Below are 23,544 nucleotides of genomic sequence, written 5' to 3' on the forward strand. Positions count from 1 at the left end.
TGATGGAGACCTGCAAAAAATGCCAAGAATACTGTGATGATCTGGGGCATGGCACAAAGGCAACACAGTCAAATAAGCAAGAAAAGTCCCTTGAATACTTCCAACATTGTCCCCAATGTCCAAGTTACCTTTAGCTGGAGAAAAAAACTCTCCCAAGAACAGTCTTTAAGTGGAGGAAATTCAGTCCAAAAACAAAGTACATACAAACTGTAAATAAAAATCAACACAAACCACCCTGCAGTAATTAACTTGACAGGGCAGGAGAAGGAATTGCAGACTTGAAAGCCCAGCAAAACACAGATAAGCTTCAACAATACCAGATAATTCACAATTTGCTCCCAACAACTTTGCTGTGTGCAGCTTCCCTTTTTAAACACTATTCCCAGCTGCAGCTAATGAAAGGAATCAGGGCCCTTTCCTCCCCCATAAGCCATGCAACTTATGTTTCTCCCTTCTCTGTTCCTCCCTGAGTGCCCTAGGATGAAGAGGGGGTGGGCATGGGTCTTCCTCTGAATTCCCTCTGCCTTGCTCTATCTATCTCCTGCTCTGCCCAACTGCGCTTTACCCTTCCCCAGTTTCTTCCACTCCCTGTCAGTTGCTCCGCCTCCCCCTCCAAATCAGATTCTGACAGGGGCATGACAAATAACAAGGTTGAAAAATCACCCCCAAAGGCAAGAGAAAATAAATCTTCTACAGCTGCCAAGAAATATTCATGGATGCCTGCATGACATCAACAGCCAAATTCAAAATGAAGGAAATCACTGTTTAACAAAAAAGTTCTTAGATCAAGGTGGACACTTCAATGAAAATATGAAGAGCTCAACATGATACAGCAAATTCCTTGCCGCACAACCTATAGAATCAGAATAATCACTTTTTTAAAATACTCTTGTAAGTCATTTATGATTCTGATTGATCCACCTCAAAAATATGTGGCTGCTCGTACAACCGGTGTATACCACTTGATTGTACTTATAGCCTGTCTACACGCCTTCCGGGCTTGGACTGCTAAGATTAACTTTGAGATTTGGAAAGGCAAAGCCTGCAAATCCATATCCCAAGGAACAAGGTGACCTTTAACAAAGATGGGACCATTAACGGCGCCACAGGTGCAGAAAAGAGGGGTGGGAGCAGAATAAACAGGAGGCACGATATTCATTGCATTCAGTAAGCCACCTTATAAGAGGTTTTCTCTTGTTATTATACACTTGTTAGCAGGCATGAAAATAATGAATGCAATTTTCTGAAAGCCGGGTAGTTGGATCACAATCTGCCTGAAGGATATGGAAGTTGCGCTCCCATCAGACAAGATACAATTTGATGCAAACTAGGAAATCTTCTCAGTATGTTTGAGAATTTTAGTGTGCAATGGCCACAGCCAGCATAATTCTCTCTGCTACACAAGGTGACCTGGCAGCTAGTCTAATTTAGACTGGGTAAAACCAGGGTTAATAGCAGTAACTGTGAGAGGGATCTTGGAGTTTTAGTGGACAACCAGCTAAATACCAGGCAATAGTGTGCGGCAGCAGCCCAAAAAGCCAATGTAATCCTAAATTGCATTAAAAGAGGGATACAGTCAAGATCAAGTGAGGTACTAATACCACTCTATAAAGCCTTAGTAAGACCACACCTAGAATACTGCATCCAGTTTTGGTCACACTATAAAAATGATGTTGAGATTAGAATCAGAGAAGAGCAACCAAGATGATTAGTGGACTAGAGGCTAAAACATATGAAGAATGGTTACAGGAACTGGGCATGGCTAGTCTAGTGAAGAGACATGATAGCAGTCTTCCAGTATTTGAGGGGCTGCCACAGAGAGGAAGGGGTCAAGCTATTTTCTAAAGCACCCAAAGGCTAGAAAAGGAATAATGGATGGAAACTGAACAAGAGATTCAACCTAGAAATAAGGAGAATTTTTCTGACAGTGAGAACAATCAACCAATGGAACAGCTTTGCATTCGGAAGTTATGAGAGCTTCATCACTGGAAGCTTTCAAGAAAAGACTGGATAGCCACCTGTTAGCAATGGTGTAGGGTCTCCTGCTTGGGCCGGGGTGGCTGGGTTGGACTAGATGACCTACAAGGACCCTTCCAAATCTTTTAGTTTGTTACGCTTTTGCAGAAAGAAGTGGCAGACTGAGGGACACCAAACTCTAGACCATGAATTCAACATTCAAACCAGCCGTTCTGAAGGTTCTCCATGCTAAACATTGTATATGAATCCATATTCACAAACCTAGATGTTTAAAATAAGGTATACAGCAGACTAACTTCATCAGGAAAAAGCTTTGTAAAAACAAAAAGCCAACTCTCTCACACATCCCTCAGAGATAAAAGATTTCCTATTTGTAATCTGAAGGGATGCATTCAAAACAGCGCTGTTGTCTGGTTATGTCCAGTCTCTCCAGTTCCTAAAATGCAGAGGCGAACCATAAGCCACTTCCCTAAATGTCCCAGCATGGATTTCTCTCTGGACTACTTTATTGAATTACCCAGTCACTCTGCTTCCATCAAAAAATAAATAAAAAAACACCAACCCCCACCTTGGGTTACTCATTACCTCCCATTTTTCCCCTTTCCTGCCACTGTTCACCATGGTGACTTGGTGATACACCTTGAGAGGGTTCCTGCCACTGGCTTTCTCCCGCTGTCTCTATAGCAACCCTGCCAGCGTAACTATGGAGATAGTTGATCACGATGCGGCTGGTGCCAAGGGCACATATTTAGTGGCAAGCGCAGGGCAGCAGGTGTATTGAATATTCTCAACACTTCGCTCTCCTGCAGAGGCACAGAGGAGGAAAAACAAAGCCGTTCAACGCTGGGACCAAGGAAGAAGAGGTCCATTTACAAGCCTGTCAGGGAGGAGAACGGGGTCCCTGCTGGCAAGGGGAAGAGCTTGGCAGATGAACCAATCCAAACTTTATCCGAGATGAGTAAAAGGAGGAGAACAAGAAAACCCCTCCTTCCCACTGCGGTAGTGTGTTTACTATGCCATCCTCCGGAGTATCCCTCGCCTCACTCCAGTTCTCTCCACCCCACAACAACCCCCCACCCACCCAATGACACCCAGTGCTTGGTAAATTCTAAGGAAGCTTAGTGATCCTTGGACTGTTTTATTTTCTTTTAAAGAGAGGCCGCTTCTTCTTTAAAAATCCTTTTTGTATTCTTTCCAACTCCGGTTTTTTTTTTTTTTACAAAAACATGCAGATCCTTTCCTGCCGTAATTTCCGCAGGAGGTTTTGACTGGAGTTCTCAGCGCTGTGGTTACTTAATGAGTGATTTGACGATCCTGGAGATTTGAAAACCTCAAGTGGAGAAAGAAGAGATATCCCCCCACCCACCCCCAACCAAAACCATGTGGAGTAATTAGATTTAGCTCAGGTTGTAAATTTGTTTTCTTGATGTCCTGATATATATATCTATATATCAGGACATCAACCCCCTGGCCATACTTTCAGATTTAAGCTTTTATAAAGTTATTTTGCAATCTCCTCCATGAAGCCTAGCATCTTGTAGGTGTTTCTGGCACTTCCAAAAAGGAGCATCAGTGCTGAAAATCTGCTTTGGTTGGTTATGCTGCCATGTTTGATGCAATGCATCGCCTCCTGCAGACAAAACGGGACCATACCCAGCGCTGGTTCTCTATCCTGATAATATGCAGCCTATGTAAGAGTATGTATCAATCTCGGGGAATTTACCGATAGCAATAGCATTTAGGCATATATGCTGCTTCGTAGTGCTTTACAGCCCCCCTCTAAGAGGTTTACAGAGTCAGCATATTGCCCCCCATCACCTGGATCCTCATTTTACCCACCTCTGAAGGATGGGAGGCTGAGTCAACCATGAGCCCCATCAGGATCGAACTGCAGGCTACGGGCAGAGTTTGCCTGCAATACTGCAACCCTTGCACCATTAGAGTTGGGTCTAGGAGGACTTGCCACAGCCAACTCGCCATAGCCAACTTGCCATGGGACAATTTCCCACAGCCAACTTGCCACAGGACAAAAATTACATAATATAGAAGAACTGGTGAAATAGAATCATTACTATTTCACTGCAAAAATTGTATATATGATTTGTTTTTTTAAAGTGTAAAAATTTAATAAAAATTATTTAAAAAATAGAATCATTTAAAGAAAGGATGCAAAATGAGACAAAATGAGATGTGAATGACAAAAATCAAAATTGTAATTATTTTAAATAGCTACATAAAATTGACTTATTTTGCGATGAGTTTTTTCCCCACAGTGCATTGTCCCATGGCGAGTTGGCCACGGCAAATTGGCAGCAGCAAGTTAGCCGTGGTGAGTTATCTCATTCCACCAGGGTTAGTGGGAAAATAACAGAGGTGAAGGAAACCTGGATTATATATATTGTTTCATCCAGGACACCTAAGGCTGTTTCTTCGCTTCAACAAGCAAGACAAGGAAGAGACTAGGAATACCAGTATAGGTTGTCCTCAATTGAGGGCTGTAATGTAGCAGGCCAATTGCACTTGTTAAGTCGTGACGGTCATAAAACAGACGACCAATTAATCAGACCCGTTTTCACATTTGTGGAGGCCGCTAAATGAATGCGGCTGTTGTTAAACGAACGTTAATGGTTGTAAAGCGAAACCTGGCATGTCCCCATCAGAGCCTGAATCTGTGGAGGAAGATGAGCTGGAGCTGGAGCCAAGGGAGACCGAGGGGGTGGTTTGGTTGGCTTCGGAGGAACGTAGGGAGGAGGCAGGCCAGGGCCCCTCAGGAGTCCCCAAAAAAGTTGGCTGTGAGAGGAAGAGAAGCTGGGTGAGCCAGACCAGAGCTTCCTGGGTCCCCTCTCTGCTAACCCCCTTCTTCACACGGGATCGCCCAGCAATGGGAGAGGGAGAAGGGGACGGCATTTCTGTGCGCTCCCATTTCTGTGTGGCACTCTTCCCTGAATCTAGCAGCCGTCAATGTCCCCTTCTCCCTCTCCATTGCTGGGCGATCCCGTGTGAAGAAGGGGGTTAGCAGAGAGGCGAGTGCGAGGTTGCTGCTTCTGGGATGAGGGGACCCAGGAAGCGTCTGGGTCTAGTTCACCTGGCTTCTCTTTCTCTCCAAGCCAGCTTTCCCAGTCTAGCTTGATGCAGGCTTCCTCCCCAGGGCCCCATCCGTTTCCCCCTGGCCGGACAATGCTAGGCAAAAAGCCAGCCCTCTAATGATGCCCAGCTTCACCGAGAGCGGGCTTGGAAAGGGCAATGTGACCTGCACTGCCGCCTGCGTCAAGCTAGACTGGGGAGGGAGAACGTGAGCCAGGCAAAGGGGAGAGCGAGGAGCATCCGCAACATGCCGGGCCTGGTGGAATTTCTAAGCCTAAAGCAGGGAGGGAGGGAGGGTGCGTGCGTGTGAGAGAAGGAGGGAAAGTGAGTGTAGGGGCGTCAAACTCAAGGTCCATGGGCCACATCCAGCCCACAGTGTGCTTAGGTCTGGCCTGCAGGGCTGCCCAGGAAACAGCCAAGGATTGGCCTGCGGTGGCTCTGCCAGCGAAAACTGACCTCAGGAGGCTGCAATGGCCTCTTGCAATCCTCTGCCAGTGAAAATTTACCTCAGGAGGCTGCAATGGCCTCTTGCAATCCTCTGCCAGTGAAAATTTACCTCAGGAGGCTGCAATGCCCTCTTGCAATCCTCTGCCAGTGAAAATTTACCTCAGGAGGCTGCAATGGCCTCTGCAATCCTCTGCCAGTGAAAATTTACCTCAGGAGGCTGCAATGCCTCTTGCAATCCTCTGCCAGTGAAAATTTACCTCAGGAGGCTGCAATGGCCTCTTGCAATCCTCTGCCAGTGAAAATTTACCTCAGGAGGCTGCAATGGCCTCTGCAATCCTCTGCCAGTGAAAATTTACCTCAGGAGGCTGCAATGGCCTCTTGCAATCCTCTGCCAGTGAAAATTTACCTCAGGAGGCTGCAATGGCCTCTTGCAATCCTCTGCCAGTGAAAATGGCAGAGGGTTGCAGGAGGCCGTTGCAGCCTCCCAAGCTCCTTTTCCACTGGGAGAGAGCTCGGGCAACCACAGGCACCCCCAACACGAGTTACCTCGAGCTGGCCACGCCCACCCAGGGCCCAAGGTCAAACGCAACCCTGATGCGGCCCTCAATGAAATAAGAGTTTTGACGCCCCTGAGTTTCCTTTCCTAAGACTAGAAATCTTCCAAGGTTCCCTCCTTCCAAACTCGTGTTACTCCCCCCCAGCCAACAAAAAGAGCATACCGAGTGATGATTTTTTTTTTTCAAGTTAAGCATTTTATTATCAAAATTATTACATCTCTTGTGAAAGTTCAAATATTACAGCACAGTGTACAACTCCACTTGAGGGTAGCACTGCAGCCCCCCCCCCTCCCCCCCCGCACTCCCGGTTGACTCCCACCCTTTCCCAGCACCCTGAACGGTGTTGGTGCTGCACACCTCTGCCTGCCGATCTTGCAATGCTGAGAGGATGCTCAACATGATGGGGGAAAAAGGAGGCTGCAAAGCCCAGTGAAGCTGACACCCCCTTTTTCTTTTTTTTTATACAGTATATAGGACACCCACTTTCTGGGTGACAAGTTCCATTCCCCCAACACGCTCACAGCCAGGTAACTTTTGTTTTTTTAGAGGAAAGGTTTCTTTGTTTATTCTTCTCCACTTTTGATTTATTTATTTTTTGTAAAGTCTCCCCTAAATTGAATGAAGAACACCTGATTTCAATGAGTTAGAGAAACATGTAACAGCCCTAATTAAAAATGCAAACGAAAACAAAAAACAAAAAAAATATATATATTTTTGCTTCTGAGAAAGGAGAGAAGACATGCTCAAAGCATCATCTTGTCGAAGAGGGAAGGAAAAGGTCCGTGGCAGCACTGGGGGTTAGACCTGCCTGATTTATTTGCTAACCTACTATGGTTATAACTGAATATAAAATTAGATAAATAAAAACACACACTTGAGAGAGTAAACAAGTGAGAAAAGCTGGCAACTGAATGGAATCGGACAGCGCAACCAGTGGGGCTGGACGTGCTGTTGGACCTCAAAAGAGGTGGTAGCAGGAGCCTCTCACATACACACACACACACACACACACACAAGGACACGCCTGACAAGAGCAGCCGTGTCCCACGACCCAGGTGGGGCGTTTTCTCTCACCATCATCCACCGATTGAACAACCAAAACCAATGAACAACTTATCATACAAAGCTGTCCCCTGTGACGAGCCACCATCTTCACATGGCAGAAGGCGACGATGCTCCGTTGCGGAGTACAGCGGGCCGAAAAGCGATGTTATCATTGCAGCAACATTTGCTCACGCCTCCGGTCTTTGCTCGTGCACACAGACTCACGCTTGACCACACACAGGCACACACACACACACACACACATACTACCACCATCCCTATCCCGTGAGTCTCTGCCCAGAACCTGGAGACAATAAAATGCTCTTGCTTACAACTGGAATGATCAGAATGGACTACACCACCCACCCTCCCCGACCCAGAATGTTCTGGGAACCCAACTCTGCAGAGAACACTTTGGGATTTTTTTTTATTTTATTAAAAAAGGAATAGCCCCGCCCCGCCCCACCCAAAATCGCCCTTCCCTAATGTTCTGATTTGCACGGTTTCTTATTCAAGCTTACCTACCTGCCCAGGTGACTACAAGCTAAGGGCACAGGCAGGAGACCAGGCCATGCCACTCAGCACCATTGGCTTTCTCTACAACGTACCCAGGCCTTGTGGTGGTGCTTTGCTACAGGCTCTGCCGCCGCCACCACCACTGCCGCCATCGCCGCCACTTCCTCCTCGTTTCAGAGCCAGGGGGTGGCTGGCAGTGCTTTCGCTCGCTTGTACATCCTGAAGCCTTGGCCTCTGGCCCTTTGCCGTTCCAGCATCCTTCCTTTCAAGCTACCGCTGGAAGGAACAGTAGGCAACTCTGTCCTGCCCTATGAAAGGCCTGTCTGAGTCTTTACGCCTGACCCCGGAAGCTGCTGCAGTCTGTACGGGTGAACGCTGCTCCCTCCCCCTCGGTGAGAGTAGTGCTGCGGGTTGGAAAGTGCTGCTGTGGCGGCGGCTCTGGAGCTCTGGTAGAGAGCAGGTGGACCGGAAGCGGCAGGGTTGATAGTCCGTAAGTCCGACTGAGAGGGCCTAGAGGAAGAAGGGCAGCTGGCAGTTCCCATGCAGGGATGAGACCCTGATTCAGAGGACGGCAAGCAGTCTGCCACGGTTGAATGGGCGGGACTAGGAGCGGCCGTTGTGGGACAGTTCTTCTTCAAGACGCCGTTGCCAGAATGATGTTGGTTGCTGTAATAACTGGAGGTCCCTGCAAACGGAGCCGTTGAGTCCGTGGAGCCCGATGGGGTGGAGGACACGGAGGGTTCCGAAGAGCCGAGGGAGGGAAGGTGTCCGGGTCTCTGGGACTGAGACCGGTAGCTGTATCCAGGGGACGGGGCGGGATGTCCTCGGTACGGGGAGGAGCTCTGAAGAAGAGTCTGAGATTCTGTACGTGGACTGTCAGACTGCAGGAGCTGGGAAAAAAACCAAAACAGAGCATTATTATATCCGGCTGTAGCTTGCCTACCTCCTCAATCCCCTTCTTAAGAGTCCTTTTTGACCGAGGAACTCCAAACGTTTTGAACCAGAACATAGGTCTGGAATCCAGCATCACAGCCTGGATGCTCACACCAAATAGCTGCGATGGATGGAGAGGGCCAGTCACAAAACCATCTTTGAGCAGAAAAGAAACGGGTAAAGCTATTGCCCATGATCCTCCTCTGGCTCTCAAGGATTTATCCGCCAAGCTCTGATTTACATTTTAGTTCTCGATATGTTGTTACGGTAGTCCTCAATTTATGACCACATTTCATTTGTTAAGTGAGATTTCCCCCATTTTACAACTTTTTTTTACTACCGTTAAGTGAACCACAGCAGTTGATTAGTTAGTAACCCAGTTGTTAAGTGAATCTGGCTTCCCCATCAACTTTGCTTTGTCAAAGGGTTGCAAAAGGTGATCCCATGACCTTAGGATACAGCAACAGTCAGAAGTATGAACCTGTTGCCAAGCCTCTGAATTTTGATCGCACGATCATGGGCATCCTTCAAACGGTCATAAGTCACTTTTTTCAATGCCATTGTATCTTTGAATGGTCACTAAATGAACTGCTGTAAGTCGAGGACTACCTGTACTTGTATTTCCTAAAACAAGGGAATTTAAAATGCATTAAAAGGATTAGGAAAGGCTGGGTACCTTGTGGAAAACCTAGGAGATTGATGAATTGCTATGGGTTGAGGCTGAACCACCCAAACTTGTTATGGCTTCTCATACCTGGTAGCTGTATCGAGAAGGACTGTAAACAGCTGGGCCCTTAAAGGAAGAATTGGCCAGTTCTGATAAGTCTCCTTCTACAACATCTAGAAAATCAACCAGAGAGATAAGTGTAAGGAAGGCATATTCTTTCCTCGATCAGGCAATTAAGTGGCAAGAAAGTCACTTCCCTGAGATAGATATCTGTAGAGAATGAATGAATGAATGAATGAATGAATGAATGAATGAAGGAAGGAAGGAAGGGAGGGAGGGAGGGAGGGAGGGAGGAAGGAAGGAAGGAAGGATTCATCACTCACTCACTCACTCACTCATTCATTCATTCATTCATCTTGCCACTGCAATCATTCAGACTCTTGGCAATTCACAAAAAGGAAATATGTAATAATGCAGTGAAAATATTTATAGTAAGAAAAACTGCCTACATTAAACCAAATTAATAAAATATCACAGCAAATATCCAATGATGGTTTTTAAAAAATAGAAATAAGGTGAAAAAAACGTTCCTGTGAGGAAATGTAACCTCAAGAAACTTGAAGCCTGAGCAATATATTGGAGGCAGAGGTACACTAGAGCTGGGGTCGCCAACCTTTTGGACCTCAGGGACCACCAAACTCATAATTTTAGATCCCAGGGACCATTAACCGGTTCTGTGGGCATGGCCTAATTTGTGGGTGTGGCTTGATGGTCATGTGACTGGCTGGCATGGCTTGTATGTAAATATTATAAATATTTATATAAATATTGATTTTGTTTAATTAAAAAAAGAGTAACTTTTACCCAAAATCAGGCAAAGCAGGCAGATTGAGTTGCTCACAGAATCACAGATTCATTCAGACATCTATCTATCTGCCATTGGCTAGCTCAGTCTGTCACATAAAATTTGCTTGCAAGCAAACTCATAAAATTTGCTAGCAAGCAAACTCACAAAATTAACTCACAACACACCATGCATGTAAATATTGAATTTTTTATAAAAAAGAGCAACTTTTACCCAAAATCAGGCAAAGCAGGCAGATGGAGTTGCTCACAGAATCATTCAGTGATCTATCTATCTGCCATTGGCTAACTCAGCCTCTCAAATTTGCTTGCCGTGAGTCTCCACTGAATTTGCTTTCAAGCAAACCTTCAGTCCTAAGGGAAGTCGGCTGTGCTGAGCCGAAGATCTAAAGACTAGCTAGAAAGCAAGAAATCCAACCATTTTCTGCTTCCTAGCTAATCTAAATCTCTTAGCACAGCAGAACAGATGATGGTCAGAAAAAGGAAAAATAGCAATTTAGCAGGCAAGTTTGCTGGGTAAGGAGCGAGGGGGCGGGGAGGGTTCCTGCGGGCCATGTGGGTGGTGCAGCCTTGTGTTTCTGCGCAGCCTGGATTAATTGCTTTGGGGGGGGGGTGCTCTGGGGGTGAGATTTCTCTGTGGACCACCAACATTTTTCTCAAGGCCCACCAGTGAGCTGCGGCCCACCAGTTGGCGACCGCTGCACTAGAGAATACTTGGATGTCATGAGAACAGTAAGATTCTTATAGAGAAATGGGAAGGTACACGACAACATACTTGACCTTCCTTTGGCCTGCTCTGTCATGTCAACAGAAAGAAAGGGAATAACTACTGGAACAGGAACAGCTCTAGAGCAGTTCACAACAATGAAAACAACTGCTTTATAAATTCTATCTGGCAACTCATTTTATGTTTCTCTTCCCATGACCACCCTATGGGGTGAATGTGGAGGAAAAAAGATGCACCCTTCATTCAGAATGGTGCTAACAATTTGGTTAGGATTAGGGCTTTTTAAACCATATTTTGTAACTAGGATGTGTAAGATGGCTGCTCCTTATTCAAGTAGGGCAATCTGCGACTGCGATCCGCTACTGTACGGGAACACGTGGCTACCCCTTGTCAGCCATGCGGTATCCTTATGATTACTTTGTATTTATGGTAACAATGGGAAATTGTTTCTCACCAAATCAAAGGATGAGTTTGCAGACCATATCTTTCAAAATAAAGAAAGGAAGGAAGGTTTTGCAGGAAATACAAACAAGAGATCACCGAACAGGCAGCTGTGTAGTATCTTTAGAAACTAGCCTGCTTCAAGCGGGATGGACATTTCATGTGGAAGTGGGTCCACAGAGAAGAGTCCTAGTGTATTTTTGGCTTTCCAAGAAGATTCATTCTCAGGGCTCTTTTCTGATATATCCTCACTTACCTACTTCTCTCTCTCCTACACTATCTCGAGAAGGCGAGGGTTCTCCTCGCTGACATATTTTTGCACTGCTACGTAAAACCTTCTCCAAAATGCCACGTCCTTCTCGAAGTCGCTCAACAGAAGTGGGCACCATCCTTTAACATGAGACACAGAGAGAATATGAAAAAAAAAAGAGTGAACATGGGAATTTCAAGTGTTGGTGCAAATAAGCTCTTACTTAGTTTACATAAATGCAAAAACAGTAATTTTAAGGCTTGTAAAAACAGTAAATTTCATGTTGTTTATTGAAAACATTCCTTTCTAAGGTGGGATCAGGTACCCATACATACTTTCTGTCAGAGTATATTCATGAACTGGAATAGAGCATGGTAACAAGGTCAGCCAATGAATAGGCATAGCAACTAAGTCAGCCAATGAGGACTGTTTGGAAACTGAAACTCAAGGTAGTCTAGGTATGGCTCTATATTAAGCTCTGCAGCTCTGAAGCTATGTTAAGCTCTGAGTCTGTCTATTGAAAATGAAACTAACTTGCTTGTTTGGTGAAAACTAGAGCTCTGCTCTGAACCTGTAACATGTCTGCTTCTGTTTGAGTTTGCTCCATGTTGGGGAAATATACAATGGTATTGTAAAATTCACTTTGTATTTATAAAGAAGTTAAATGAAACATCAGCCACCTGTGTTAACTTTTCTGGCGCTGAATTTACGCTGCAAAACTCTGAACGCTTTCACATGCAGATGATGCCATGTTGTTGGTTGACCCAAATGAACATTTGCAATAAATATTAGACCTACTGCAAAATGCAACGAGGACTATGGATCTCAAAACCAATGCATTCAAGAAGAATGGATTGAGAGAAGGGATGAAATGGATGAGATTCTCAAAAAAGAGAGGCAAAATGTTTAAACAACAAAAAGCAATGCCGTTACGGGTTTGGTGCAAGGAGAGAATGGTATTCAGATGTACAATGAATGGTGTGGTAAAAAGCAAAACTGATTATGTGCGATCAAGTACTTTTTGATTCCTAGCAACTATGTAGATTTTTCTCCATGACAATCCATCCTTAGTTTGTAATTTCAGGTATCACAAAAGTGCATTAGTTGCTATTTGAACTGAATCCATCCACCTTCCTGCTGTTTATCATCTTCTCTTTTCTTTCCTTCTATCTTTCCCAATCTTTCTGGGAGATTGTGAGCTCTAGTCCCTCTTTAGGCATGAAAGTTGGCTGGGGTGATTTTGGGATACTCTCAGCCCAACACACCTCACAGGGTTGTTGTGGGGAAAATAGTAGGAAGGAGGAGTATTGTATTTGCCACCTTGAGTTCTTTAAGAAAAAAAGAAGGCAGGATAACAATAAATAAATAAATATTTTTTCCCAGAGTGTGGGGTCTTTACATAATGCATCCTAAGTAGGATAATTGAGCCTGGCCATTTGTGCTTCCAATGAGAAGTCTTGTGTTGATTTGTTTGATAATACATTTGTATTCTTACTGTCCACTGTATCCTCAGGGAGTAGGTGTCAATACCCTTCCTCCTAGCCTGCTGCTTCTTTAAAGTCCAACGTTTGCTTCCACCGAGTGTCATAGTGGAATACAGTGTTCTTATGCAATTCTGATCTTTGCACAAAGAGAAGCAACATGGCCTCTGAATATCTTTTGCAAATGTTAACTCTGTGGCATACTTCCTTGACTGCTTGTTCCTTCACTGTGGATGAGCCTAAAAAGGCAGAAGGCATCCACCACTTGGATTGGATCTTCACTGTTAGTTTTAAGGCTGTTCATTCTACCTCCTGTCATTAGTCAGTCAGTCTTTTTATATTTCATTTTATTCCCATTTTCCCCCACTGTGCTCTTTGACTGTGAGTATTAGGGCTTGTAGATTTTCTACATTTTTGGCTATCAAGGTAGTGCAATCAGCCTGGTGCAGTTTCTTCCTCCATTTTAAAAAGTTTCTTCCTCCATTTTAAAATCACACTCATCTTCTCAAAAGCTAAATTTAGGAAGTCTTCACTTACTGATATGGTCAATTACAACAGTGCAGGAAAAGAATACTTATGAGCAGTTGTTAAAAGTTGCAGTCAAAGCATCTCTGTGTTCACATGACTGTGTGACTTGGCAACCTGTACACATTTACAACAGTCACAGTATTCTGGGACCATGTGATCGCCACTTGTGACCTCCACAGCTGAATTTTCAACAGGGAAAGTCAATGCAGAAGCTGGCATAAGGTTGCAAGTCCTGATCGTGTGACATTATGCTTTATGACCTGTAGTGATTCGCTTAATGGCTGCAGCTGAAATTGACGTAAGTCAGTGACTTTTCACTATATGTGTCAATCCTGAAGCTGGCTAGACAGTTGCCATCTTTCTATTCTACTGGGGTTTTTCTTTTCTTCAAAGCTTCAGTGGTGACACTGAAGATGAGGGACAGGAAAGGGGGTGTAGAGATAGCTGGGATGCTATAACCCAAACAACATTCTTTCTCCTGGGAACCAAGGTCATGTGTGTTGGGAGTTGGAGGCTGGGGTCATCCATTGTCTGGACTGTATGCTGACTGGACCACATGACTGATGCCTCGGGGAAAGTGACAAACTTTTAATTAAGGGGAAAACTGGCGGGGACTTTAGAGCTGGTTTTCACCAGCACTGTGCCAATATGATACCCTAATATAATGTTCTTTGAGGAAACCTGAGGCCTGGGAGTTCTTTTGTTCAGGGGTGCGTTAGCTGGAACCCTGACAATACGACTGTGCCACTTGGTGATGGAATTGCTAGTCCCAATTGCAACCAGTAAGTGAGGACTATTCCGTATAGCGGAAGAGCATTATTATATCCGGCTTTTTATCTCATGGCCCAGGGTCTTCAATTCCTTAAATTTACTACTCCCTTTCTACACTTTGCACAATGTTGCTTAACCTGATGGGTATGTGGGTACCTCGTAACTACTTATTAGAACCAAGCTGTGAGCAAGGGTTTGCCCTCAGTGAGGCAGATATGCTGCCTAAGCCTTTTACTGCTACTTGTAGTTTTCTGGTTTACATAGGTTGTGAAGGCCCGTTCCCAGCCACAGAATTCTACACACACACTCTCTTTCTCTTTCTCTCTCCCTCCCTCCCTCCCTCTCTCTCAATACGTCACTCTGGTTCCATAAAGTAAAACTCCTCTTTGTGAGGGGAAGAGGAGCAGGAAGGCCGGTTCTTGCCAGGAACCCCATTAGTCTCATCCCCGCTGTAGAATTTCCACAAAATGACGCGTTGGTTATTGGAAAGCCAATCTGGCCTTGTGCCGCCTGCAAGAAATGCTTAGCACTGAGGGATTCTTCCTCAGACTACAATAATATAGTACTAGCTGTCCTAGAGATAATCACTTGGCCAATAATGTCAGTTACGATGGGCGAGATTATTCTGCTGCATCTCACTGAGGGATTTCTAGATAGAGGATGTGAATTACATGGATTTTCTTCTAAAGACTGGGCAATAACAAGCAGCCGCTTACCACCTACTGCTGATGCTCTCGTGCGATTTGCAGTGACTTGTTGCTCTTGGCTCTGGCGGGCTCACTTCCTCTAGATGAGACAGGGAGGAGTGTGAGGGAGAGAAGCCATGTTGTGGAGACGACAGGGTGTGACCCCCAGAGCTTGGCACAGCACCCATGTCCACTTCTGGCCCAGAGCTGCTGCTGCTGCTGCTACTTAGTCGATTAGATGTCACTGGGCATCTGGCAGGATCCCCTCCCTCCTTGGCCTCTTGCTTTCGTTTGCGGTACTCCAGCAAAGATACCTATGAGGGAAACACGATTATCAGCTTAGCTGGTGCCGAGTTTCAGTTAAGTGTAGGATAAATCAGGATGCGGTGACTGTTTTGCACTGCAAATCACTACAAATGCAGTAGGAATAGATTTGGAATGAGCTTTGCGACTGATCTTGGCTCAAATTTCAGATTATGCTCGCTTTAAAAACAAAACCTTATTTCCTAAGATGACAGGAAGCCCACGAGCAAAAGCACAGTAGAAAACGAACAATGGGCACCCCACAAACATCTCTCCTAAAGTTAATGATTTATCTATACTATTCATAAATTTCCCAGCTACCGTTTTTAATCAGAATGTTACGTGCTCATTCTTCTTTCAGAAACTTCCATGGTATATTTCTACAACCCTCAGTTACCCCTTTTATGCTCCTTCCCTTTGCTCTCTTCCTTCAGGAATGAACCTTTCTGCTTCACCTCCCCCACTTTCCCCCCATCCCCCACACTCACCTTTTTTCTCTGTGGAGGGTTCTGGGGGGCAGGTTTGACTCCTTCGCAGTGGACCACCGAGCCATGTGCTGCTTCTTTAAGCATTGCCTGTTCATGCCTGCCAAAGTATCCCTCTGCAGGAGAACTGCAGCTGCCCATATCTGGATTCAAAAGCTTCCCATCCGCCATCTGGGGAGACTCTCTTAGTAATCCATCGGCCCGGGGCATTGCGTTCAAAGGGGAGAAGGCATACATTAAATTAAACTCTGTCCGAAAAGCTTGGTCAGAGTTTCTGAGCAGAGTCTGGGTTTCCATGCTCTTCCCCAGGAAGCCGGTATCTGAGGGCTGGGATGCTGGGTCAGAATGCCCCGTGGCGAGTAACGAAGGTCTCTCTAGGCAGTTGTTAGCACCGGCATCCAGGCATCCTGCCTTTGGCGGGTCCAGGTCTGTCCTGAGGCAGAGCTAGAATAGCCAGCAAGAGGGCAGGGGAGGGCAGGGGGAGGGGGGGGGGGGAGATCAGATAGGGTAGAGAACCGGGGAGAAGGGGCACAAAGAGAGAAAAAGAAAAGAGGCTGTTATGAAATATTTCCCCTAGGGGCAAAACAGCACACACTACTTTCCCACTGCTTGTTCCCTAACCCGCTGCAATCTTTCTGCTCTGTTTTTTTTTTTTTTTTAACCTGTTCTTCTACCTGAACAGTGCTTTGTTTTGGTTTCTCTAGGCAGCAAGATTCTGCACAATCTCAAGGTCCCTCCCCATCTGGGATGGAAATGTCAACGCCCCCCTCCCAAAAACGCATTGGTGTTTTTTCCAAAGTCACCCATTTCACATATAACATCACAACCATTTCAATAAAAGGGGAAGAATCAAACACAGATTTCAAGGCAAGCAACTGTGCCACACACCGGATGTTCTGACCAACCAGCTACTTTACAGTACGACTATTACAACCATGCAGCATAAGCACACCTTTTTCTCACACCACATCATTCAGAAATCTCCTCAACACAGAGACTGAGAAGAGTAGATGGTAGAGTACAAGATGATGGAACCACTAGATGATGGAATCCTGGGTGGTTTCTCTACATAAAGTATGTTTGTTGTAATGACAAGGTTCCTTTACAGGAATCTCCCCCCCCCCCAATAATATCTACAGAATTGTTTTAAAACCAAGCAAGAGATAAGCTTGATGTGATGTGTTCTAATCAAAAGAGACGATTCTTTTGCATTCTGTCTTTTCCCCTTTTTCCATTGCTTTCAAACCCCACCTCGATCCAAGCTATTCTAAAAGATTTCTAGTTACCTCAGAAGAATTAAGATATGTGAGCCTCTAGTCTCTCTAGAGCAGAATTTCTCAACTTTGGCAAATTTAAGACTTGCTGGCCTTCAACACCCAGAATTCCTCAGTCAACATGGCTGGCTAGGGAATTTTGGAAGTTGGAAGTCCACACAGGTTAAAAGAGGCCAAGATTGAGAAACACTGTTCTAGAGACACTGTTCATTTTACTATTTAAATTTTTTTAAAAATATACTTGAATTAATCTCTCCAATCTAAAGCCATGCAGAGATAGTGGAGTACATTATCATTATCTTTAATCCATTTAGTCTCAAAAACAGCAGGCAGTGGAAAAGCTACTGGGGCCTGCTGGCCAGCGTTCTGTCTATTATCTATATGCTACTACCTCTTCTAGAGGTGTATGTCTTTATCAGAATCTGCCTCTACCTTTTTTCCCCCTGCCATTTTGCAAAGTTTTCATAGAGCACTTTCATCCCAATGCTTTGTTTGCAGGCTGCCAACTTCAAATGCCGGCCTTCGCTCAGCTAAAAGGGAGGCTAAGGTTCTTTATGCAACTCGGCCTGCTTGCATTAATACTGGGATATATCAGAGTTGAAGAGGTGGGGAAAGAAGTGGCATTTTACTAAGCATGACTCAACATTAACAGGCTTCTATTAGTTACTGGCAGCCATCTTGGTTTGAAATAAAGGTAGACCAACACAAAGACCACATAGGGTATCTGGGTAGGTTACAAAAACGAGAACATCATACAACAACCACCCAAAAATAAATAAAAAATTGGCAATGTTTAGAATACAGGCACAGCAAAATGCAATCTTAAACAGCTTTTTCTTTAAGCAGAAATATTAAGGCTAACACCCCTCTAAGAGGCTTTCCTAGTCTACTGGCCAACTCAGGCATCTTAGTGGTAGGAACTTAGCTGGTGGCCACCAGGTTGCAGAAGGCAGCCTTGAAAGGTTAATAAACACTGTCTTAAGCATCTGACAATTGAAAGATCCTTTTGATCTTTATATTACATTACTTAAGCATTTATATTATGACTGAACTGACATAGTTCAATAGTAGACAGTGAAGTAGAGTTTAATCATGCAAGTTGATATGAACCTACAGTTAAACACACCCCTGGCATCTGCAGTAGCTAATCAAACCAATTATTCCCTCTAAATTCTATTATGTTTTATCTCAGATCCCTCAAAATCTAATGAAGACTTCCTTTGTGTTCACAAACTGTCATTATTATTAGCCTAAATTCAGAATTTGTTATCTTGAAGAATTTGGACCTGGGGGTAAGAGCAGAGGCAGAATAATCTATGTTGTAATGAAAATAAGGAGAATAAGGGGCGTTTTGAGCGTACGCTGGTTTAGTTCAGGTTTTTTTTTCCCCTCTGGACTAGCATGTATGTCACGTCTCCCTGTTTTCTACCCAACTAGAACTACAAAGGACGCTGACTAGTCTCTTCCTCCCCATCGACTTCCTTCTTCTCCTGCAGCTTCCTCCCTTCCAACCCCTCCTCCCTCCGAGAACACACACATTTGTTCAACACACAAACCAAGTGCGCGCACACACACTCTCCGCCTCCAATTGAGATGGTGTGATAACTACCTCGGGCGACAGGGACTCGGGCCTATGCGCAGGGGTACTCTCAGGGGAGGATACGTTCTAGGAGGGAAAAGCATCTTGTTATTCATCTAATTTTACAAGTCAAGAGGCAAAATAAAATAAAGTGAAAAACAAAACAAAACAACAACCTCCAAGCATAGAGGTTAGCCACAGCTATTCTGGAGCAAAAAAAAGAAAAGGAAAGAAAAATAAATTCTCCTGGGGAAGTCCTCAGCAGTTGGGAGGGAAGACTACAAACATTACACAGACTTTAGGATGAGAGTCATCATATCTCATGACAGGTCCCCAAGTCAAAGGACCACATAGAAATCAGGATACAGTCTTTTTTTTTTTTTTTACCCTTATGTCTAGATATCAGAACTAGCATAGGCCATTCTTGAGTGACAAAACCCCCCAAACAAGCCTCTACTAATACACAGCCACTGACTCCACATAAGCCTTGCTGTCAGGGAGGGCTGAGGGAGGGACTTGAGTGTAGGAGTTTACTGGATCGAGCCAAAGGGCTCCCCAAAAAGGCAAAGAGGACATTTAGAAGCAGAACGTGGACATGTTCATGGAGCTCAGAAACTGGCATTCAGAGATAAAACTTCCTGACACTGGAGGCAACGTAGACCATTCGTTGACTCGGGAAGTCTTAGGCAGGAAAGTCTGTTACTCCTCCAATGGCCAACACCACAGGAGACATGAAGTCAGCATACTTACTTCACAGTGAGAAGATGGACATGATGTGTAAGAAAGGTTTCTGGGGACAAGGCTGTTGCATTAAAACTTCTTTCATACAAGCATGAGATTATTTAGATGTGTACAGAGCTGGGGAAATTCCTGCTGTTATGAATTGTATGCTGTGGGGGAAGTTAGGCTACCCTCAAATATGCTGCCAGTCATGAAAATTAGGATGGTGCTGTGGATTGAGTGCTGGACTAGGAATGGGGAAAATGCAAGTTTATATTCACACTCAACCATATTCTTCATTTTATGACTCTGTGTGAGTCCTCATGACCTAACCTGTCTCATAGGCCCTGGGAAAGATTAAAATTGAAGACTGGAATACAGGTAGCCCTTAACTTACAAGAGTTGGCATAGTGACTGAAGTTAGAACGGCACTGAATAAAGCGACTTATGACCATTGCAGCGCCGCCATGGTGTCATGATTTACATTTGGATGCTTGACAAGTGACTCATGTTTATGATGGTTACCATCTCCCAGGGTCATGTGATAATCTTTTGCGAACTTCTGACAAGCAAAGTCAATGGAGAAGCCAGATTCACTTCAAACTGTGTTACTAATTTAACAACTGCAGTGATTCACTTAACAAATGTGGCAAGAAGTCATAAAACTGGACAAAACCCACTTAATAATTTTTTTCACTTAGCCACACAAATTTTGGGCTCAATTGTGGTCATAAGTTGAGGACTGTACTATATATGTATGTTGACTTGAACTTCTATAGGAAAGGTTAAAAAAAAGTTTATATATATAAAATATAATCAGAGGTTAAGAGTAAAAGCAGCAAAAATTAAAGCTCTATAACCTCTTAATTACATTACAAGGGATAAAGTTTGCACTTCTTTAAGTATATCCCAAATGTTATGTTCCTAGAGCAATTTAATTCAAATATGGGGCCCAGGAATTCATTATATTAGGAAAGAGATTTCACACTGCAAGATTACAACAACTGATTTTTTCCTGAGCATACTTTCCAGGATTATACAAATAATATACACAAGATGACATACAGGCAGATTTGCTTAAAATGACCTCACATTGCTCCAGGCAAGTTTGGAAGTTTATTTCACAACTGAGTAAAATAAGGGATCGGGCAAAAATTTAACTATTAGCACAAGCTCAGATGACAAAATTTTAACTATTCTAGTGTCTCAACATGCAATATGGTATTTTCTTCAACAGTAGTATATGCACAATTAAAATGTGACACCAGCTATAAAACTAGTTTGTTTCCCCAAACTATATTAGCTGATTTTTGTGCAGTCACTGCGTTTTGTGCTTGTTGTGTGTAGTTGATTTCTTTGGCTTAGTTTAATAGCTATTTGAATTTCTTTAGTGTGCTGATGTTTGGGGACATACTAATAATGCTTTACTCAATGTTTAATTTACATTCATACATATTGGTTTTGATTCACAAATTAAATTAATAAACCTGTGTGCTGCCTGTATTTCTAGGCAGAATTATAGAGATCTACTGCTTAACAATTGTTCCTTGAACAATCTTGAAAAGGCAGCAGAGAACAGCTTAAATAAAAATAAAATGCCATAATGAGCAGAATAAATAACAAAGCCTCAGTACAGAAAATATAAATGGGAGGAATTTAATGTACCCCAGATCTTTCTTACAAAAATGTGGAATGGAAGGACAAAAGACTCACTCATACACAGTAAAAAGCAGTAGTTTTGCTTCTGCCAAAGATGAAAAGTTTTGTAAATTGACTTAAGACGGATTCTGACAAATTCTCCTCTGGTGCCAACTTCAAATTAGCAGCATTTCAAATTGGGAGCACAAACTGCCTCAACGTACAATTTCCTAGCATCTTCTCATGTCAATATCTATAAGACTGGTTGGGTAAAGAAGCCTCAGTGAAATGTGATACTGCCTATGGAGCTACAACAGCAGCATATTTATTTTTAAAAATGAAACAAATATGCTTATACTGCTAACTCTTAAACTCTTCTTTTTAAACGAAACAGTTCTTGAGGATTTCTTGGGGGCAGTTTTGTGGTTTTCTCACATATGAAAATAGATATGAGAGTATTTGAAAAATACATAATGAAATGGGAGAAGGCAGAGATTGAACAAGGAATGGGACTCCTGCTGTCTTCTGGGTAACAGTAAGAGAATAAACTACAAAGAATTAGTTAAAAACTGCCAATTCTGAAAAAAAACCAATAAAGGAGAATATTTGTAGCTCAGAGTTGAAATGAGGGGCCCTTGGTTCTCTGAGCTGGCTTGTTTTCTTATAGACGTTTCATTACCCAAAGGTAACATCAATGCAACAACATCACTAGCTAGTTTGGGTAATGAAATGTCTGAAAGAAAACAAGCCAGCTCCGAGCACCATGGACCCCTCAATTCTGAAAAAAATAAAACAAACAGAAATTAGATTAATAAATCATGTAATTGTTTTACATGAAATTTTTTTTTTTTGTAATTGCAGAGAACCCAAAACCCATCCCTAACAGTGAGCAGCTAAAGCTGGGTTATAAACTATGCTAGCATATGTAAGAAACAAGGGTCTGAATCTTCAGTGATGACTGATTCAGCAATCAAGAGAATATTATTTCCATCGAGTTCTATTAAGAGGAGTGGCAGATGCAAGGATAGCCATATCTTCCAGTGCTGAAATTTCCAATCCCCCTCACACAACAGATGGGACATAATCATGGGACACTTGAGAATGAACACACAGACTCTGCGTTATTCTGTAAGAAACCTACAAAACTACAAAGTCTTCCATGCTCACATCTGTCTTGAAATCTAAATGTTTACAAAAGGTTTGAAAAACAGAAGCAAATATGAAGGGAATGATAATCTGATGATGAAAACAGTCTAATGCAGATGGCAAAACATGGGCTCAACTGTTGGTTTATACCAGGCAATGCATGTGGGGGATAAGGATTCTGTGAACTTGGCAATATATTTGAAAACTGCCAAGAGAGGGAGGGGGAAGAGAGTTCGAGTAGCAGTTAAAAGGATATGAGAAGGAGCACTAATACCAGTGACTCTGCTTTACATAGCAACAAGGGAACCGATAATTCGCCTTATTAATACAGGCAGTCCTGGAGTTATAACCATTTGTTTAGTAACCAAAGTTGTAACAGCACTGAAAAATATGACTTATGACCATTTTCACATGACCAAAATTCAGACGCTTGTTAGCTGGCATATATTTATGACAGTTGCAGTGTCCCCTATGATCACCTTTTGCGACCTACTGGCAAGCAAAGTCAATTGGAGGGAAGCCAAATTCATTTAACAACCGTGTTACTAGCTTAACAACTGTAGCAATTCACTTACCAACTGCAGCAAGAAAGTTTGTAAAGTGGGGCAAATCTCACTTAACAACTGTCCTGCTTAGCAATGGAAATTTTGGGCTCAGTTGTGGTCGTAAGTCGAGGACTACCTGTATCTAATAAACTCAGAAGGTTCTCTTTAAAACTCTCATCCATTACGCCTCTTGTGTTAACTGTTCTTCCAAGTAATTTTGATGTTTGTCTCCTACGTTTTTGCAAGCAGAATTGCTTCCCCCACCTTCTAGCTCAGCTTACCTCAAACTGTAGTGGAGTATTGCAGCGACTAGCAGCCAAGGAAGGAATCGGGGAGAAGATCACACCGCAGCCACTGCGACTTTCCTCCTCTCCTGGCACAGATGAGGAGGACGTGGTGAGGTGTGGGCTCAGCGAATCTGGAACCAGGGAGTCAGGAAGCGGAGGAGTGACAGGAGACAGTGGCCTCAATAATTTGGTAACACTCTGCTCCATCAGATAGCGAGATTTCCACTTCTTCAGAGGGCTCAATACGTCTGAAATTTAACATACAATCTAGATGATGTTCTACTATTATAAAGCCCTCATCCGTAATATAAATCCCTCTATATGTACCCATGGCATTTTAAATTTGGCTCCTGCCACATTAACACTCACTCAAAGCTAATGCAAAAGTTGAAACGAGGGACAATATTCAAAAAGGAGGACAATTTCAGGACTCAATGGATGTTTTCAGGAATGAAAAAAGTGCTCAACGGAAAGCAGTCAAATTCAGGCCCTTCAGTAGTTTTTTAAAAAAGAAAAAAGCAAACAACTCCACATTATTTGTTTTGTTAGACTAGTTCAGCAACAGGAAACATGTCACAATACAGAGCTGTAATC

The 23,544-nt window shown here is 43.6% G+C and overlaps 1 protein-coding gene across 10 annotated transcripts in view; it reads right to left on the minus strand.

Moving 5' to 3' along the window:
- Positions 1-6,237: 6,237 nt before the first annotated feature.
- The window catches only part of SETD5 (SET domain containing 5), a 65,222-nt gene continuing 47,915 nt past the window's right edge, over positions 6,238-23,544 (minus strand). For 5 of the 10 annotated variants that reach the window (XM_087954500.1, XM_026683031.2, XM_087954497.1 and 2 more), the window contains 7 exons: positions 22,945-23,198; positions 18,645-18,701; positions 15,765-16,205; positions 15,004-15,287; positions 11,514-11,647; positions 9,313-9,398; positions 6,238-8,515 (listed from right to left, as the gene is read on the minus strand). In XM_087954500.1, the coding sequence (XP_087810626.1) occupies positions 7,934-8,515; positions 9,313-9,398; positions 11,514-11,647; positions 15,004-15,287; positions 15,765-16,205; positions 18,645-18,701; positions 22,945-23,198 (1,838 nt within the window). In that variant the 3' untranslated portion in view covers positions 6,238-7,933. The remainder of the gene's footprint in view (positions 8,516-9,312; positions 9,399-11,513; positions 11,648-15,003; positions 15,288-15,764; positions 16,206-18,644; positions 18,702-22,944; positions 23,199-23,544) is intronic. The other 5 variants (XM_087954503.1, XM_087954501.1, XM_026683033.2 and 2 more) reach the window with 1 other exon arrangement.

This window comes from Notechis scutatus, chromosome 2, assembly GCF_049901735.1.
Source record: "Notechis scutatus isolate UNSWTSFEM ecotype Mainland chromosome 2, rNotScu1.2, whole genome shotgun sequence".
In the NCBI taxonomy this organism is placed as follows: domain Eukaryota; kingdom Metazoa; phylum Chordata; class Lepidosauria; order Squamata; family Elapidae; genus Notechis; species Notechis scutatus.